Below are 12,195 nucleotides of genomic sequence, written 5' to 3' on the forward strand. Positions count from 1 at the left end.
GTTTTACTTACAGATACAGGCTGTAGGCTTACTTCCGTAGCCGCCGCAATGGAATCCCTTGTTAAAGCCTTTCCATAAACCCTAGCAATCTTCCTTATAATCTTCGATAATCTCTGCTAAAATTATTAAAGATAATGTAAACAATGCATTCGTTGAAGGTGAGTTAATTGTTTAAATTAAGAAAATAATGTTTAAGCTGTCCATTGAATAATAATTATCGTCCAAAGCCACTGGATAATTACTCGTATTATGGAGGAAATAAAGGTTATAATTAATCTGGACAACAATTACGTAAGCAATGAATTCTGAGATAAATCTGAGAGTATTCCATAGAATCCATAAATTTATATATCTTGCCCAGACAGAATTCAAGTAGCTTTATAGGAATGTAATATTTATTACTCTACGAATAATTATTTCAGAAGAGTGCAAGTGTTGAGGGAAAACAAATGGAGGAGGCAGGCAAGCAACTCTTGATTACTCTGACTTCACTGAACTCAGTGAATAGACAAGAAATACTAGAAGTACTCGAAATTGACATTGGCCAATATACCAAATTTCTGCCAAAATCAATTAGTCGAAAAAGCAATACAGAAGATGAAAATGAAGGGAATATTAATGAATTGCTATACGGAAAGATCATCAGGACTTTTCTTTCAACGTTTAATGACAATTTCGGTCTTTTGACGGACAATATGATTAGTTGTGTGGAAAATTTGCTAATAGTCACAGGTTCTAATTTTTTTATGCTCCATGAGCTCTTGATATCAATCAGTGAATATTTCAAACAATCGACAAATGAAGAATCCATGAAATTCTACAATTCTATTCTTGATAAAGTATTAAAAAGTGAGGCTTTATCGTCTTCCATAATTTCTGCCTGTGAAATGAGAAATGTGAGTAAATGGGAACAAGAGGAATACGAGAAAAGTCGTCAAGACTATATTCAAATATTAATTTCTTTGCCATCGAAAGTTGCCAATAAAATGAAGGATCAAGTGCCAGAAACATTCTCAATCAATAATTACTCAACAATTATTTCATTTCAAATAGTCCGTGCGATGCTCTATCTACATGAAGAATTAAATACACATCCCACTGTTCTGGACTTGAGAATAATTTCTTCCTTGATCAGTAAAGGTTTTTTAAATTTTGGAGCTAAAAATTTTTCGGATCTAATCAAGATTATGATTTCGTGGTGTTTGGAGGATGAAAACTCGTTAAATTATATGGTTCATGATATTCTAGATAATATAACGAGAGCCGCTATTCCATTCATGACAATATTGCTGTTGGAAAATATTGAAAATCCCCGAGATGTTGAGAAAGTATTTCAAGGTCTAATGGCACATGACCATTGGAAATTCATTTTGACAAAAAAAATGCTATTCTTTTCCTATTTCAATAATGATAAGATAATTATAAATTTGATCAATTGTTTATTTTCCAATGGGGCAGAGGAATATCTTACTGAGTCAATTATTAAACTTTTGGATATTTGGGGAGGTAGAAGTGCAATAAATCATTCAACTCTGGAACATCATGAATATATCACCAAAATCATATTATTATCGATGAAAAAATTGAGTAGGAAATTGAGGCCATTTGAAAAAGATTCTATTCAAGAGTTATTGTTTTCTGGCGTAGCAGCTCACTTGGAAAATATGCAGGTTGAAATCAGAGCGATTGGTATGATAACGGGAGAATTAATTGTCAATTATTTAAATGAGGATAGTACAGCAAGACTGAAATACGATTATGATTCAATGCCACAGGCGGGTGCGACTATTGTATGTAAAATTAAAGAATTTTGGAGCGAGAAATGTGAAGAGTGCCACGGTTTTTCATCCTCTATCACAGCTGAACAATTGATCACAAATTTGGGGGTAAAATCATCAATAACTTGGAAGGAAGAAAAAAATGCAAAAGCTATTTATCTAGATAGAGAAATTGTAAAAACGCCCAAGGATAGTTATCATGAAGATGTTAATGATTTTAATGAGAAAGAGAGTGAGAATGAGGTGTATTCAAGTAATGATGTTACTGAGAATAGCCTGGATAGTGACGATGACCTTATTCCTTACGATATGTCAAACGATCGAAAGAGTTTTGAAAATATTCAACCACTGTATCTTCGACAGTTAAAAGAGAATTTATTCAATTTATCGGATAATGCTGACCCTACACTTTTTTCCGAATCCCTCCAATGTTCAGAAAAATTAATACTATCTCAACTTTCAAACGATGATCCATCATTTGCCCTCGAGTTACTAAAAATGTTTTCTAAATTGACAGAAATATCTTATGTAGACAATTTTGATACGTTGAAATTCAGGGCCTGCGTAGCAATCACTAAAATTCATCCCAAATTATCAGCTGAATATTTATGTGAAGAATTTCACGCTCCAATTGGAAGTCACTCGGTTAATGACAGAATATTTTTTCTCAGAGTTTTGGCAGAAACTGCTCGTGAATTATCAAAAATCATAGCAAATGAAAAGCATGAAGACAAAATCATCAATAACACGGACCAATGCAACAGACGATTAGTTTCCAAACCAATATCACTGCTCCTAAATTCGGAAATTGGGAAAAAAATTGAAACATTATATGATGATGATTTCGAAATATCTAGCCATTTGGATAATCAAAGTTTAATAAGAGTCGAAGAGAGTCGAAATATCATATCCCAAAGAATTCAATTACAAACAAAAATTTTTGCTCACTCATCAGAATTTAATTCAAGAGGAAAAACAACGACGATATCACTGAATAAGTTCAATGACGTAGCATCATATTTTTTTTATCCCCTTTTGTATGGAATACAAACCTCAGGTGAAAATGTTTTTCACAGTCCGAAACATTTTGAAGATCATGGCAATCTATTGTTAATGAATTTCATAAAAACACTGTCTATAATTATGATATCTGCTGAAAATTGTATAATTGCACCTAAAATGGCAAGAGAAATATTAGAATTTGCCTGGACCATGAGATTTCATGAACAAGCCATGGTGAGATGCTCTATTATAGAGTGCATTGCTGCTGTTATTGTTACCGTGCAAAAGTCTCATATTACCGGTGAAATTTTTGATTTGTTGCTGGAGCTTAGAATATGGCTAATGGATATGTCCGAGGAGTCATCGAGAGGAGATCCTCATGCCCAATGTAAATCAGCAGCGAGAAATGTTATTAGCTTAATTAATTCCTTATTTCCATCATTCCATTGTAATGTATAAATCAATAAATATGATATATTATTCATCAATTATTAGTTTGAAAATTTTCATTTAATAATTCTTAATGCATCCCTCGGCTTCACCGTCCATACTTTTTTTACTGAAGGACTGTCGAAACATTGCAAACAATTATCATTCTCATAAAAGATTGGCAAATGCATTTGAAAACGGTAATTTCATCAACGTCCCGGCCGCTGCTACTTCAGCGGTCGGTGCCACCGCTAGGCAGATAAAAAAAAAAAGAGAATTCGCTCCTAATTTTCTGAGCTATAATTGCCAATTTTCCTTAGTAAATGTCTCATGATAGTGCAATGATATCGAAAAAAAACAAAAATTTTGCATCTGCAAAATTACATTATTTTTCTCCTCTATTTAATCGCTACAATGAGTAATTTAGTTGAGAAGAGATTCATCATGTCGTCGTTGCGTGTCGGTATGTGTAGCATTATGTACTTTCCCTTTAAAACGGTTGTAAATCAAACTAGCACCAATTATGTCATTCTTGTCCCGTGTTTCTGTCACACCTATACGAGTTCAATAGAGAAGCGGGAAAGCTACAGTTTTTTCATATATATGTAATTATATTACACATAAGTAAATATCAACTATTCATATACTAATGTTGATGTAAAAGAGGTGAAATTTATTAAAATTATAGTATCAAGTTATCAAGATTTTATTCAAATTGGCCTAACGTTTTCGATTAACCAAATGTTAATTCAATATATATTCGCCTTGCACCAAAATTTCCCCCATTATCCATCGATTTCTGGTAATTGATTGGCTAATTTTTGGATATAGCATGATGATGATGTAGAGCTGTGCCCCAGGGAAATGAACTTGTTGAAAAATAATTAAAGGGCGAAATAAGTTCATTGGAAAATAATCCTGAGGATGTAGCACTCCATAGGAATAGCGGGTGAAATCTCACAAGTGTTTTTGGTGTCAATTCCAACTCACAATATAATATCCATGCAATATCATTGTGTCATTGGGATGTTTAAATTTGAACAACTATTCTATGTATTTATATTTACTGCCCAACGGTGTTTATAGATTAAAAATTGCATTTACCTATAAAAACTTACCTAAAAAAAAAAAAATCCTGTACTAATTAAAGCTTATTATTTGTAATATATAAAAATAATATGCCACAGTAGATAAAAAATTGAAAGCAATGAATAATATTATAATGAATGGAAAACTATTGCGGTTAGAAGAATTCGGTCCACTGAAAGTTGAAATACTGGGGGGCATCGACAACGTGGCCTAGAAATATAGAGTGTGTATTGAGAAGAGAAGAAAAAAGCGGGTAAAAAAAAAAGGTGGAAAAAAATGTGAGGACCAAGAAAAATGTATGGAAAATGGAAAAGAAAGAGAGGAAGTAGTATATATAGTGTGTAAAAGAGAGGGAAATAAGTAGTAGGGATGTAGATGGACATTGATGGTGAATTGTCGTTATTAATAATGGTAATGGAAATGGTCGATAGGTCGATTGGGTGAAGAGCTGGTGAAGAGCTGGTGAAGAGCTGGTGAAGAGCGGTGTAAGCGGTGTAAGCGGTGTAAGGAGTGTAAGAGTGGTTGGAAATGAGAGCATCGTGCTGTGTGAAAGTAGGAAGGGGAGCTATAGCAGCAATCGGCGGTCCTCTAACAGCTTCAGTCGTTCATGAAGTTCGAAGGACGACATACGCTCAGGAGGGTCTAATTCGGTGGTTATCTTTCACCCTTTTCGTGTCTTAATTAAGAAATTCTTTCAAATTTTCCCTCAAAATTTCTCTTGTTACGTCCTAACGCAAAAGGGCACTATTATTCTATCACTTGAATTTCTCAGCGAGAATTATATTATATTTATATATAGTTTAGACCATTATTAGTCGTCATAAGTCAATTTCTTTCATTTCACTTATTAAAATACCATACATTCACATACCGAGAAGAAGAGTACGGGAGTTCCTTTTTACAAATCTAACGAGAATGCGTCGCCACATCGTCGCCACAGTTTTTCTACTGTGCTGTTTCCAAGGTTAGTTTATATTATTGCTTTTTCCTTTTGTCAATGTCATTTCATCGCTGCTACTTCAATATTTTTTCTCCATTAAAGGAAAAAAAATATTAATTAAAATTTAAGCCACAACCTCGAGACTACCATTTTCAACAGATACTTAATATGCACTTGAAATGGTAGACATGAATGAGGAAAAGATTCGATTATTCTTCTTCCTTTACCCCGTCTCTTTCACTCATCTCTTCAACATATATTAATTGTTTTTCATGTCAATATTTAATAGGCAGGTCTACTTTCATTTCATAGTCTCATACTAATAAAACAATCTGACATTATTTCTAATTATTGTTGGCAATTAATTTCCATTCAAATGCATAATTAAAAAAATGATGGAATAATCGTAGATCAAATGAAATGAGTAAAAGGATGAAAGAATGAAGAGAGAATAAATGCAGGACAATGAGAACGATGATTCATGTTGAAGTACAAGTATAAGCTTGGGAAATACAAGTCGTTGAAACGTGCGCGTTAAACCAAGAGATTTTACACGGCCATTTACAAATTTTGGCATAATAATTAATTGGTAATTTATTATGATTTTTATGAAATTATATTTCATTTTAATGTCGATATTTCTTTAAAAAATTCAAATTGCACCGCTTGAATTGTTAAATTCGTTAATTCTATTATTTTATTATAACTATATCAGTTTATTTCTATTTTGCATGATAAAAGAACGAAGCTATGCATAGTCCAAAGTAAGATGATGAACAGGTTTTTATTGAAAAAGAAAAACTGATGAGCTGCGCCGAGTAGGCTATGAGTTCTGCGTTATTGTTACCATTTCAATGTTCTTCTTCAGAATTTCAATGACAAAATTAACCATCATGGCCGTTCAAAAACTGTCTGAGGCTTCAGGGAATGCGAGCAATTGGCTTACTTCAGTGACCTGGAGACCCAGTCAGTTGTGTGATGAATTTTAATTTTAATCGTTTAAGTTATTTTTCAAATTCTCTCTAAATACTTGTTTCTTTTGTTTCTAATGAGCCAGAAATAGAGGATGTAAGATTGATCGGTAAGCTATAAAGATAATTTCCGTGTGTATAGTATATGTACAAATCGGAAAACGGTTCTTAATGGCTATCATGTTACCTTCTATACTATCATTCATTGGCATTCGTGTTGGTTGTAGATTTTTTGCGGTGAACAACATCATTTTTTATGAAATATATCAATGCGATACCCGATACAGATATATCGGTATATTTTGTTTCCATGGAATATCAAATTTACTAATTGTGCTCGATTAAAAATCTTTCAAAAGATAAATTTTTCTTCCTTTTTGATTTTTTAATTTTCTACACATTGTTGTGATGTTTATGAAAAGAAGCACGTGAGTTTAATGAGTTGGGAATCCGTATGAAATTACGGTCTTCCAGTTTACGGCTGACCCAGAAAGCACCTCTTCCTTTTTCTTTCTTTTTCCAATCGTATTTCTATATTCTTTGTATCTTTAGTTTCTTTCGTTCTGCCCATTACAAAAATTTATTTCTTCCATCATTATTGCTAAGCCGGTTCTACAGCTCACAATTTACGATTATTAAATTTATTTGTGTCTCAAATAGGCAAAACAATCGGAAGATTATCTGTATATAATAATGCATATATGGAATTATTGTCTATGATAAACGAAAAAAAAAAAAAAAAATCATTGAGCGAAGATAATCCATGTTTAAAAGTGGTTAGTGGGGCTCAACATGGTTTTATTGTTGCCGCTGTAAATAGTATGGAAAAAATCTCATCAGTCAAGCTTAATAAGAAATAAGGGCATTGTTATTAAGAATGAGACGAGAGTGCAAACTTGTGGTGGCATTGATGGTGTTTGGATTTGCCTTGTACGACTTATCGAAACGCGGCCTTGGAAGAGAAACCATAGACTAACAGTGCCGTGTACCTAATAACCCATAGTGGGATGCTCGGAATAGTCTTTTACTGTTTTTCTAGTCTTTTTTTAGTCTTTTTTTAGCGGATACATATATAGGCTAGTGATAAAGCCTATATACGAATTATATCTCACCTTTTTGTACGGGGGGCATAAAGTAGGTATGGAGGTAAGGTCGAAGCTCTTTCGTTCTTTATATATACATATGGTTGGCATACTAGTATTACTACAGCCAATACCATACACATGATATCCTTTCTCTTTACGTACACATATATCGCAAAACTCTTACCAATTTCACCACCTTGTGCCGTTTTGTTGTCACATACTGACATATATGAAAATATAAATTTCCACTTCTAAACTTACTTATGCCTTTGCATCAGTTTTTCTATGAGATTTTGATTATTTTGTGAATTTATCTTGTGCCGTTCCACTCCTACATACCGATCCTCACTATTAAATATAAACTGCCCCTGGAAATTTCCGGGTATCTTTTTTTCCGGTAGTTTCGGGCTAATGATAACTGTTAATCGAGATTCTATTGGTTGTTCACCCTGTGCATGGAATAGCTCTATAGTAGAAATAAACAAGAAGCTAAGTTGTAAATCCATAAGTGCTGTTGACCCATGGAGCACTGGACCGAGACCGATAATATATATATATATATATATATATATATAAATATATGTGCCATACGATGTTCAATGCGATACGGTCTCACTCCTATCGGTAGAACTCGAACAAATAGACAATGATTGAGTTAATAATCCCAGGCTAAATAACGATTTCATTTTTCATCATTTGTAGAGCTAGTGGGAGGTGTTTGTCCACGGATATGCCCAATTGGGGGCGAGCCGGTATGCGGCAGTGATGGTATTATATATGCATCACAGTGTGAAATGCGCAAGAAAATGTGTGGAAAAGGTAAGATGACCAATGAAAAGTAAAATTGTCAATTGTCAGTTGGAAATTTGAATTTGTGAATTGGGGTTTTTTAATTGCGATGTGTAGGTGTGACAATGGCAACTGATAAAACAGCGTGCTTGAGATCTTCGGGTAGTAAATGCGAACACCGTTGCCCAACTGATCAAGATCCTGTATGTGGCACCGATGGCCGTACCTATCTTAACAAGTGTATGCTCAGAGTTGAGATATGCAGGGTGGGAATCGAACTCTCACATCTTGGTCCATGTAACAATATATCAGCACACCGAGAAAACTGTCCAGTATCCTGTGATTTTGCCCCCCTAGACGGACCGGTTTGTGGAAGCGATGGAAATGTCTATAAGTCGACATGTCAAATGAAACTTCTCACATGCAGGTAAAGACAAGCTATTTCATTATCCTTACTGTAAGTATATTAAGTATATTTCATTTATGGCGTAGATGAAAAATCTATAAGAATATTATCAATATTTCATTATCTAATTATCCTTATTTTTGTTCGTAATGTTGATTTGATAGACAAGGTGTAGTAAGGACAAATAAAAAGCATTGCCAGACAACAAGACACTGTCGGGAATCATGCTGGCGAGGTGCTAAGCCAGCATGTGGCAGTGATGGCAATCTATATGCTAACACGTGTAAAATGCGAGCCAAAAATTGTGGGTGAGTGAGACATTAATTAATTACCCACTTTAAATGGCACTTAAAATTTCTCCCATTTTCCCTCTTCTATTTTCATTTATTCTCTAGGAAACATGTATTCGAGGTACCTATGTCATTTTGCGTATCCAGAGAACGAACATCTAGTAGCGTTCCTACTGCTTGTCCACTCGATTGTAACAATGATAAATCAATTCAAGTTTGTGGATCTGATGGAAGTATTTATAAGAATGAGTGTGAAATGCAGATGCTAAATTGTGGGTACGTTTCAAATATATCGTTGTATATCTTGTCCTACAAATTGACTAGACAGAATGATTTTTTTTTCATTTCTCTTACAATGAAACAGTGTTTCAAATTTTTTTCCACTAAAATTATCCACAACCTTATATCCATTGTAGTTATAATAAATAATATTTAACAATTGATTTTTCTTATAGGCAATCCAGAAGGAAAATAACTGTAGTTGATTTTGACAAATGTCGAACACGTCTGATAAAATGTTCTAAACAACAACAAAAATGTGGAAATGATGTAGATCCAGTGTGTGGAAGTGATGCTACCACCTATCCCAATCAATGTCATTTAAACGTTGCCATCTGCTTGTGTGTATAATATACATTATTTGTATTTAAATTTTTTTCTCTCTTTTATATAATTATTGCATATTAGTTAATTTTAAAAACATGAATTTTTTTTGTTGACGAATACCAGGAAAGGAATTCAACTAGCCCATGTCGGCGAATGCACGACTCTAAAAGAAGTTGAAGAATGTCCGGGTGATTGTAATGATGTTTTGGAGGAACCCGTTTGTGGCAGCGATGGAAATGTTTATCGGTATTAAACTTATTTGTGATTATTTAGATGGAGGTGATTAATTCATTCATTTCTTTTTGTAGATCACAATGTCATTTACGTCGTGAAACGTGCGGTCAGAGAGTAGTTTCTGTGCCAGCTCAGCATTGCCGAACAACAGCATTATGTAATCAAATATGTAATGGTGAACATGGTCAATTTGTTTGTGGATCAGATAATAAACTTTATCGAAATGAGTGTGAAATGAAAAGAGATAATTGCGGGTAAGATAGAATAATAGTGCAGATTTGCTTGCAACCTTCATCAATAATTTTGGTTATTCCTTTTCATAATTTTGTTTTGTTTCTTTGTTTGTTCGTTTTTTTTTTTTTTTTTTTTTTTCCATTTCAGGAAACACGTGTACGTAGTACCAATGAAGAGATGCGTACAAGGTTTTCTCTTTCGAGGCTGCCAAAAAATCTGCCCTCCCTATTATGATCCAGTGTGTGGCACTGATGAAATGACTTATAGTAATGAATGTTTTCTTGAAATTGAAAACTGTCGTAGTAGAAGTGTCGTTACAAAGCAGTACCATGGAGTTTGTGGACAACCTACGGAGGAACCCAAGAATTATTTATATTGATGAATGAGTGAATATCATCTTGACATAAATTCCACAATCGAATACTTGCCGTTCTAGATTAAAAGGAAGAAGTAAGCTAGATAAAGAATTTAATTCAACATTAATTATTGTGAATTTGTCAATTGAAATATTCTCTATAATTGAAATTTCAATTTTCAAAGAGCCATTAAAAATAAACTCACACACAACCAGATATTTCTGCGTTGTCCTCCTCAATTTTCTACTTCGGTTTGTGATGTATGTCCACAGATATATTATTATCAGTTTCATTTTTATTTTTACAATCATATTTTCCCCCCCTGTTTCATTAGGTTTATCATTATTCAAGTCGCTTACATTATTATTTATTATCCACACACTGTTAACATCATATTAATGTTATTGATGGACGCATGTGTTCATCCTTTGCATATTAAAGAGAGTAATAATGGTGCTTATATGATATTTTGTTTTTGAAATTTGTTTCTTTTATTTTTTAGTCTTATTCTGCGTATTTCCATGAAAAACAATCCGTAGTACAAGAATATAAACATTTCAAGGGCGTACAACATTTGTTTTTTTTTTTTTTTTTCATCTTCTTTTAATACAGTTGGTCTCTGAACTGGCAACTTTTAAGATGCAGAAGTTTGATTCTAAGTACTAATATGCTCGAGAATTCCTTGCCTTACGAGTGCTTCACACTGAGCCCTGGGTAACAAATGATGGGTATTCTTCGTTAAACTGATAATCTGGCCATCTTCTAATTCTAATTTTCCATGATCTACTAAACACCTGACCTATGAAATATGAAGAGTAGAAAGATTAATAATTGAACACCGTACGCCAAGATATTCAGTTACATTTGTATGAATAATAGATTATTCTAATAATTGGTATAAATAAACAGTTACCTCAATGTACAGAGATTTTGGAGGGATTAAATCCATTGTCAAATTTAATCCATAATTATCTCCAATAGATTTCATATAATTAGCCAAAGATTTACTATAGGCTTGAAACCACTGAGTCTCTAGGGGCATCAGGCTACTGTTAATTTCGGGAGGTAATATACTACCGAATTCCCATCTCATTTTCCTTATTCTCTGCATTCGATTATAGACATATGCTAAAAGACATCGTTTGTTCCGATTCAATGCTGCATGTCTTAGCTGTACTGATGTATAGCGAGATGCTGCCGAATGGTCTGCTAGAGTTGCATTTCTTTCAAGTATACCAAAATTACATCATAATTAAAACAAATTATCACCTAAATTCACATTCATTTATTTTTTCATTAATTCGGCCATTGAAATGCATTAAATATATATCAATAATTATTTCATATAATATATGGAATAATGTATTTATATTATAATGTAAATATGATAATTACACATCTTCCCAATTAGCTTCGTATAGAGTTTGCATTTCATTCAGTACTTGACGAAAAACCGCCTCCTGAACATAATAATAAGATAATATGAATATATATATATTATTATCAATAAATAATAATATTACTTGAATCATTTGCATATAATTTTGAGGTTAAATAGCTGCTCTGTATATTTACATTAAAACTTTTTATCTCTTCCGATAAATCCAATTCATTTATTAATTTTAATGCTTCTTTGCCAAACATTTTATTTAATTAAATAATATATTACGAGCTGATGTTCTAGATATAAGACAATGTTCCCTGCATAACGATTTTCAATTTTCCAATTCAAAATTTTCAACAAATAAAAAATAAGCAGAAGTAATTATTTCTATAACTAAATGATGGCTTAAGATGGCACCACCGCGCATAGTATATCAATTGTCTGCGCATATCCATCCACGTTCTGCGAGTCGGCTGACGGGCAGACACCCAAACATTGCGTATGGCGCCCACTCTCTCTTGAGGTAAGGTACTGCAATGCCGGTGGGGTCACTCAAACCCCCCCAGAGCTGAGCCTCTACTTTAGTCAATCCTCTTTGAACT

At 33.4% G+C, this 12,195-nt stretch overlaps 3 protein-coding genes across 7 annotated transcripts; 2 read left to right on the top strand and 1 right to left on the bottom strand.

Annotated features, from left to right (window-relative positions):
- Positions 1–33: 33 nt before the first annotated feature.
- On the top strand, positions 34–3,268 carry LOC105272075 (telomere length regulation protein TEL2 homolog). 4 transcript variants are annotated; one of them, XM_011313961.1, is made up of 3 exons: positions 40–158; positions 228–291; positions 423–3,268. In XM_011313961.1, the coding sequence occupies exons 2-3, from the start codon at positions 250–252 to the stop codon at positions 3,237–3,239; spliced, it is 2,859 nt and encodes a 952-aa protein (XP_011312263.1). In that variant the 5' UTR covers positions 40–158; positions 228–249; the 3' UTR covers positions 3,240–3,268. The 4 variants fall into 4 exon arrangements, with proteins under 4 accessions (XP_011312266.1, XP_011312265.1, XP_011312263.1 ...); XM_011313962.1 differs by having other exon boundaries at positions 426–3,268; XM_011313964.1 differs by lacking the exon at positions 228–291 and having other exon boundaries at positions 34–158; positions 426–3,268.
- A 1,613-nt stretch (positions 3,269–4,881) lies between these two features.
- On the top strand, positions 4,882–10,674 carry LOC105272078 (agrin). Its single transcript, XM_011313967.1, has 9 exons — positions 4,882–5,262; positions 7,997–8,113; positions 8,201–8,510; positions 8,654–8,797; positions 8,885–9,055; positions 9,235–9,399; positions 9,509–9,631; positions 9,694–9,873; positions 10,001–10,674. Exons 1-9 carry the CDS (start codon positions 5,214–5,216, stop codon positions 10,230–10,232), a joined length of 1,491 nt encoding a protein of 496 aa, XP_011312269.1. The 5' UTR covers positions 4,882–5,213; the 3' UTR covers positions 10,233–10,674.
- A 112-nt stretch (positions 10,675–10,786) lies between these two features.
- LOC105272079 (DNA replication complex GINS protein PSF1) lies at positions 10,787–12,145 on the bottom strand. Of its 2 annotated transcripts, none has more exons than XM_011313968.1 (4): positions 11,785–12,145; positions 11,605–11,669; positions 11,123–11,432; positions 10,787–11,008 (listed from the first exon to the last, which is right to left on the bottom strand). In XM_011313968.1, the coding sequence occupies exons 1-4, from the start codon at positions 11,851–11,853 to the stop codon at positions 10,865–10,867; spliced, it is 588 nt and encodes a 195-aa protein (XP_011312270.1). In that variant the 5' UTR covers positions 11,854–12,145; the 3' UTR covers positions 10,787–10,864. The 2 variants fall into 2 exon arrangements, with proteins under 2 accessions (XP_011312270.1, XP_011312271.1); XM_011313969.1 differs by having other exon boundaries at positions 11,733–11,823.
- Positions 12,146–12,195: the final 50 nt, after the last annotated feature.

The sequence above is a fragment of the Fopius arisanus genome, unplaced genomic scaffold (genome assembly GCF_000806365.1).
Source record: "Fopius arisanus strain USDA-PBARC FA_bdor unplaced genomic scaffold, ASM80636v1 scaffold00135, whole genome shotgun sequence".
NCBI classification, from domain to species: Eukaryota; Metazoa; Arthropoda; class Insecta; order Hymenoptera; family Braconidae; genus Fopius; species Fopius arisanus.

Excerpts from the sequence above, each read along its gene's own strand:
- LOC105272078 (XM_011313967.1), top strand. The coding sequence starts at position 5,214 with ATGCGTCGCCACATCGTCGCCACAGTTTTTCTACTGTGCTGTTTCCAA. Across the intron at positions 9,056-9,234 it reads ATGCAGATGCTAAATTGTGG|GCAATCCAGAAGGAAAATAA; the intron begins GTACGTTTCAAA and ends TTTTTCTTATAG. Across the intron at positions 9,874-10,000 it reads ATGAAAAGAGATAATTGCGG|GAAACACGTGTACGTAGTAC; the intron begins GTAAGATAGAAT and ends TTTCCATTTCAG.
- LOC105272075 (XM_011313961.1), top strand. The coding sequence starts at position 250 with ATGGAGGAAATAAAGGTTATAATTAATCTGGACAACAATTAC. Across the intron at positions 292-422 it reads TTAATCTGGACAACAATTAC|AAGAGTGCAAGTGTTGAGGG; the intron begins GTAAGCAATGAA and ends TAATTATTTCAG.
- LOC105272079 (XM_011313968.1), bottom strand. The coding sequence starts at position 11,853 with ATGTTTGGCAAAGAAGCATTAAAATTAATAAATGAATTGGATTTATCG. Across the intron at positions 11,433-11,604 it reads GAAGCTAATTGGGAAGATGT|AAATGCAACTCTAGCAGACC; the intron begins GTAATTATCATA and ends TATACTTGAAAG. Across the intron at positions 11,009-11,122 it reads CAAAATCTCTGTACATTGAG|GTCAGGTGTTTAGTAGATCA; the intron begins GTAACTGTTTAT and ends CATATTTCATAG.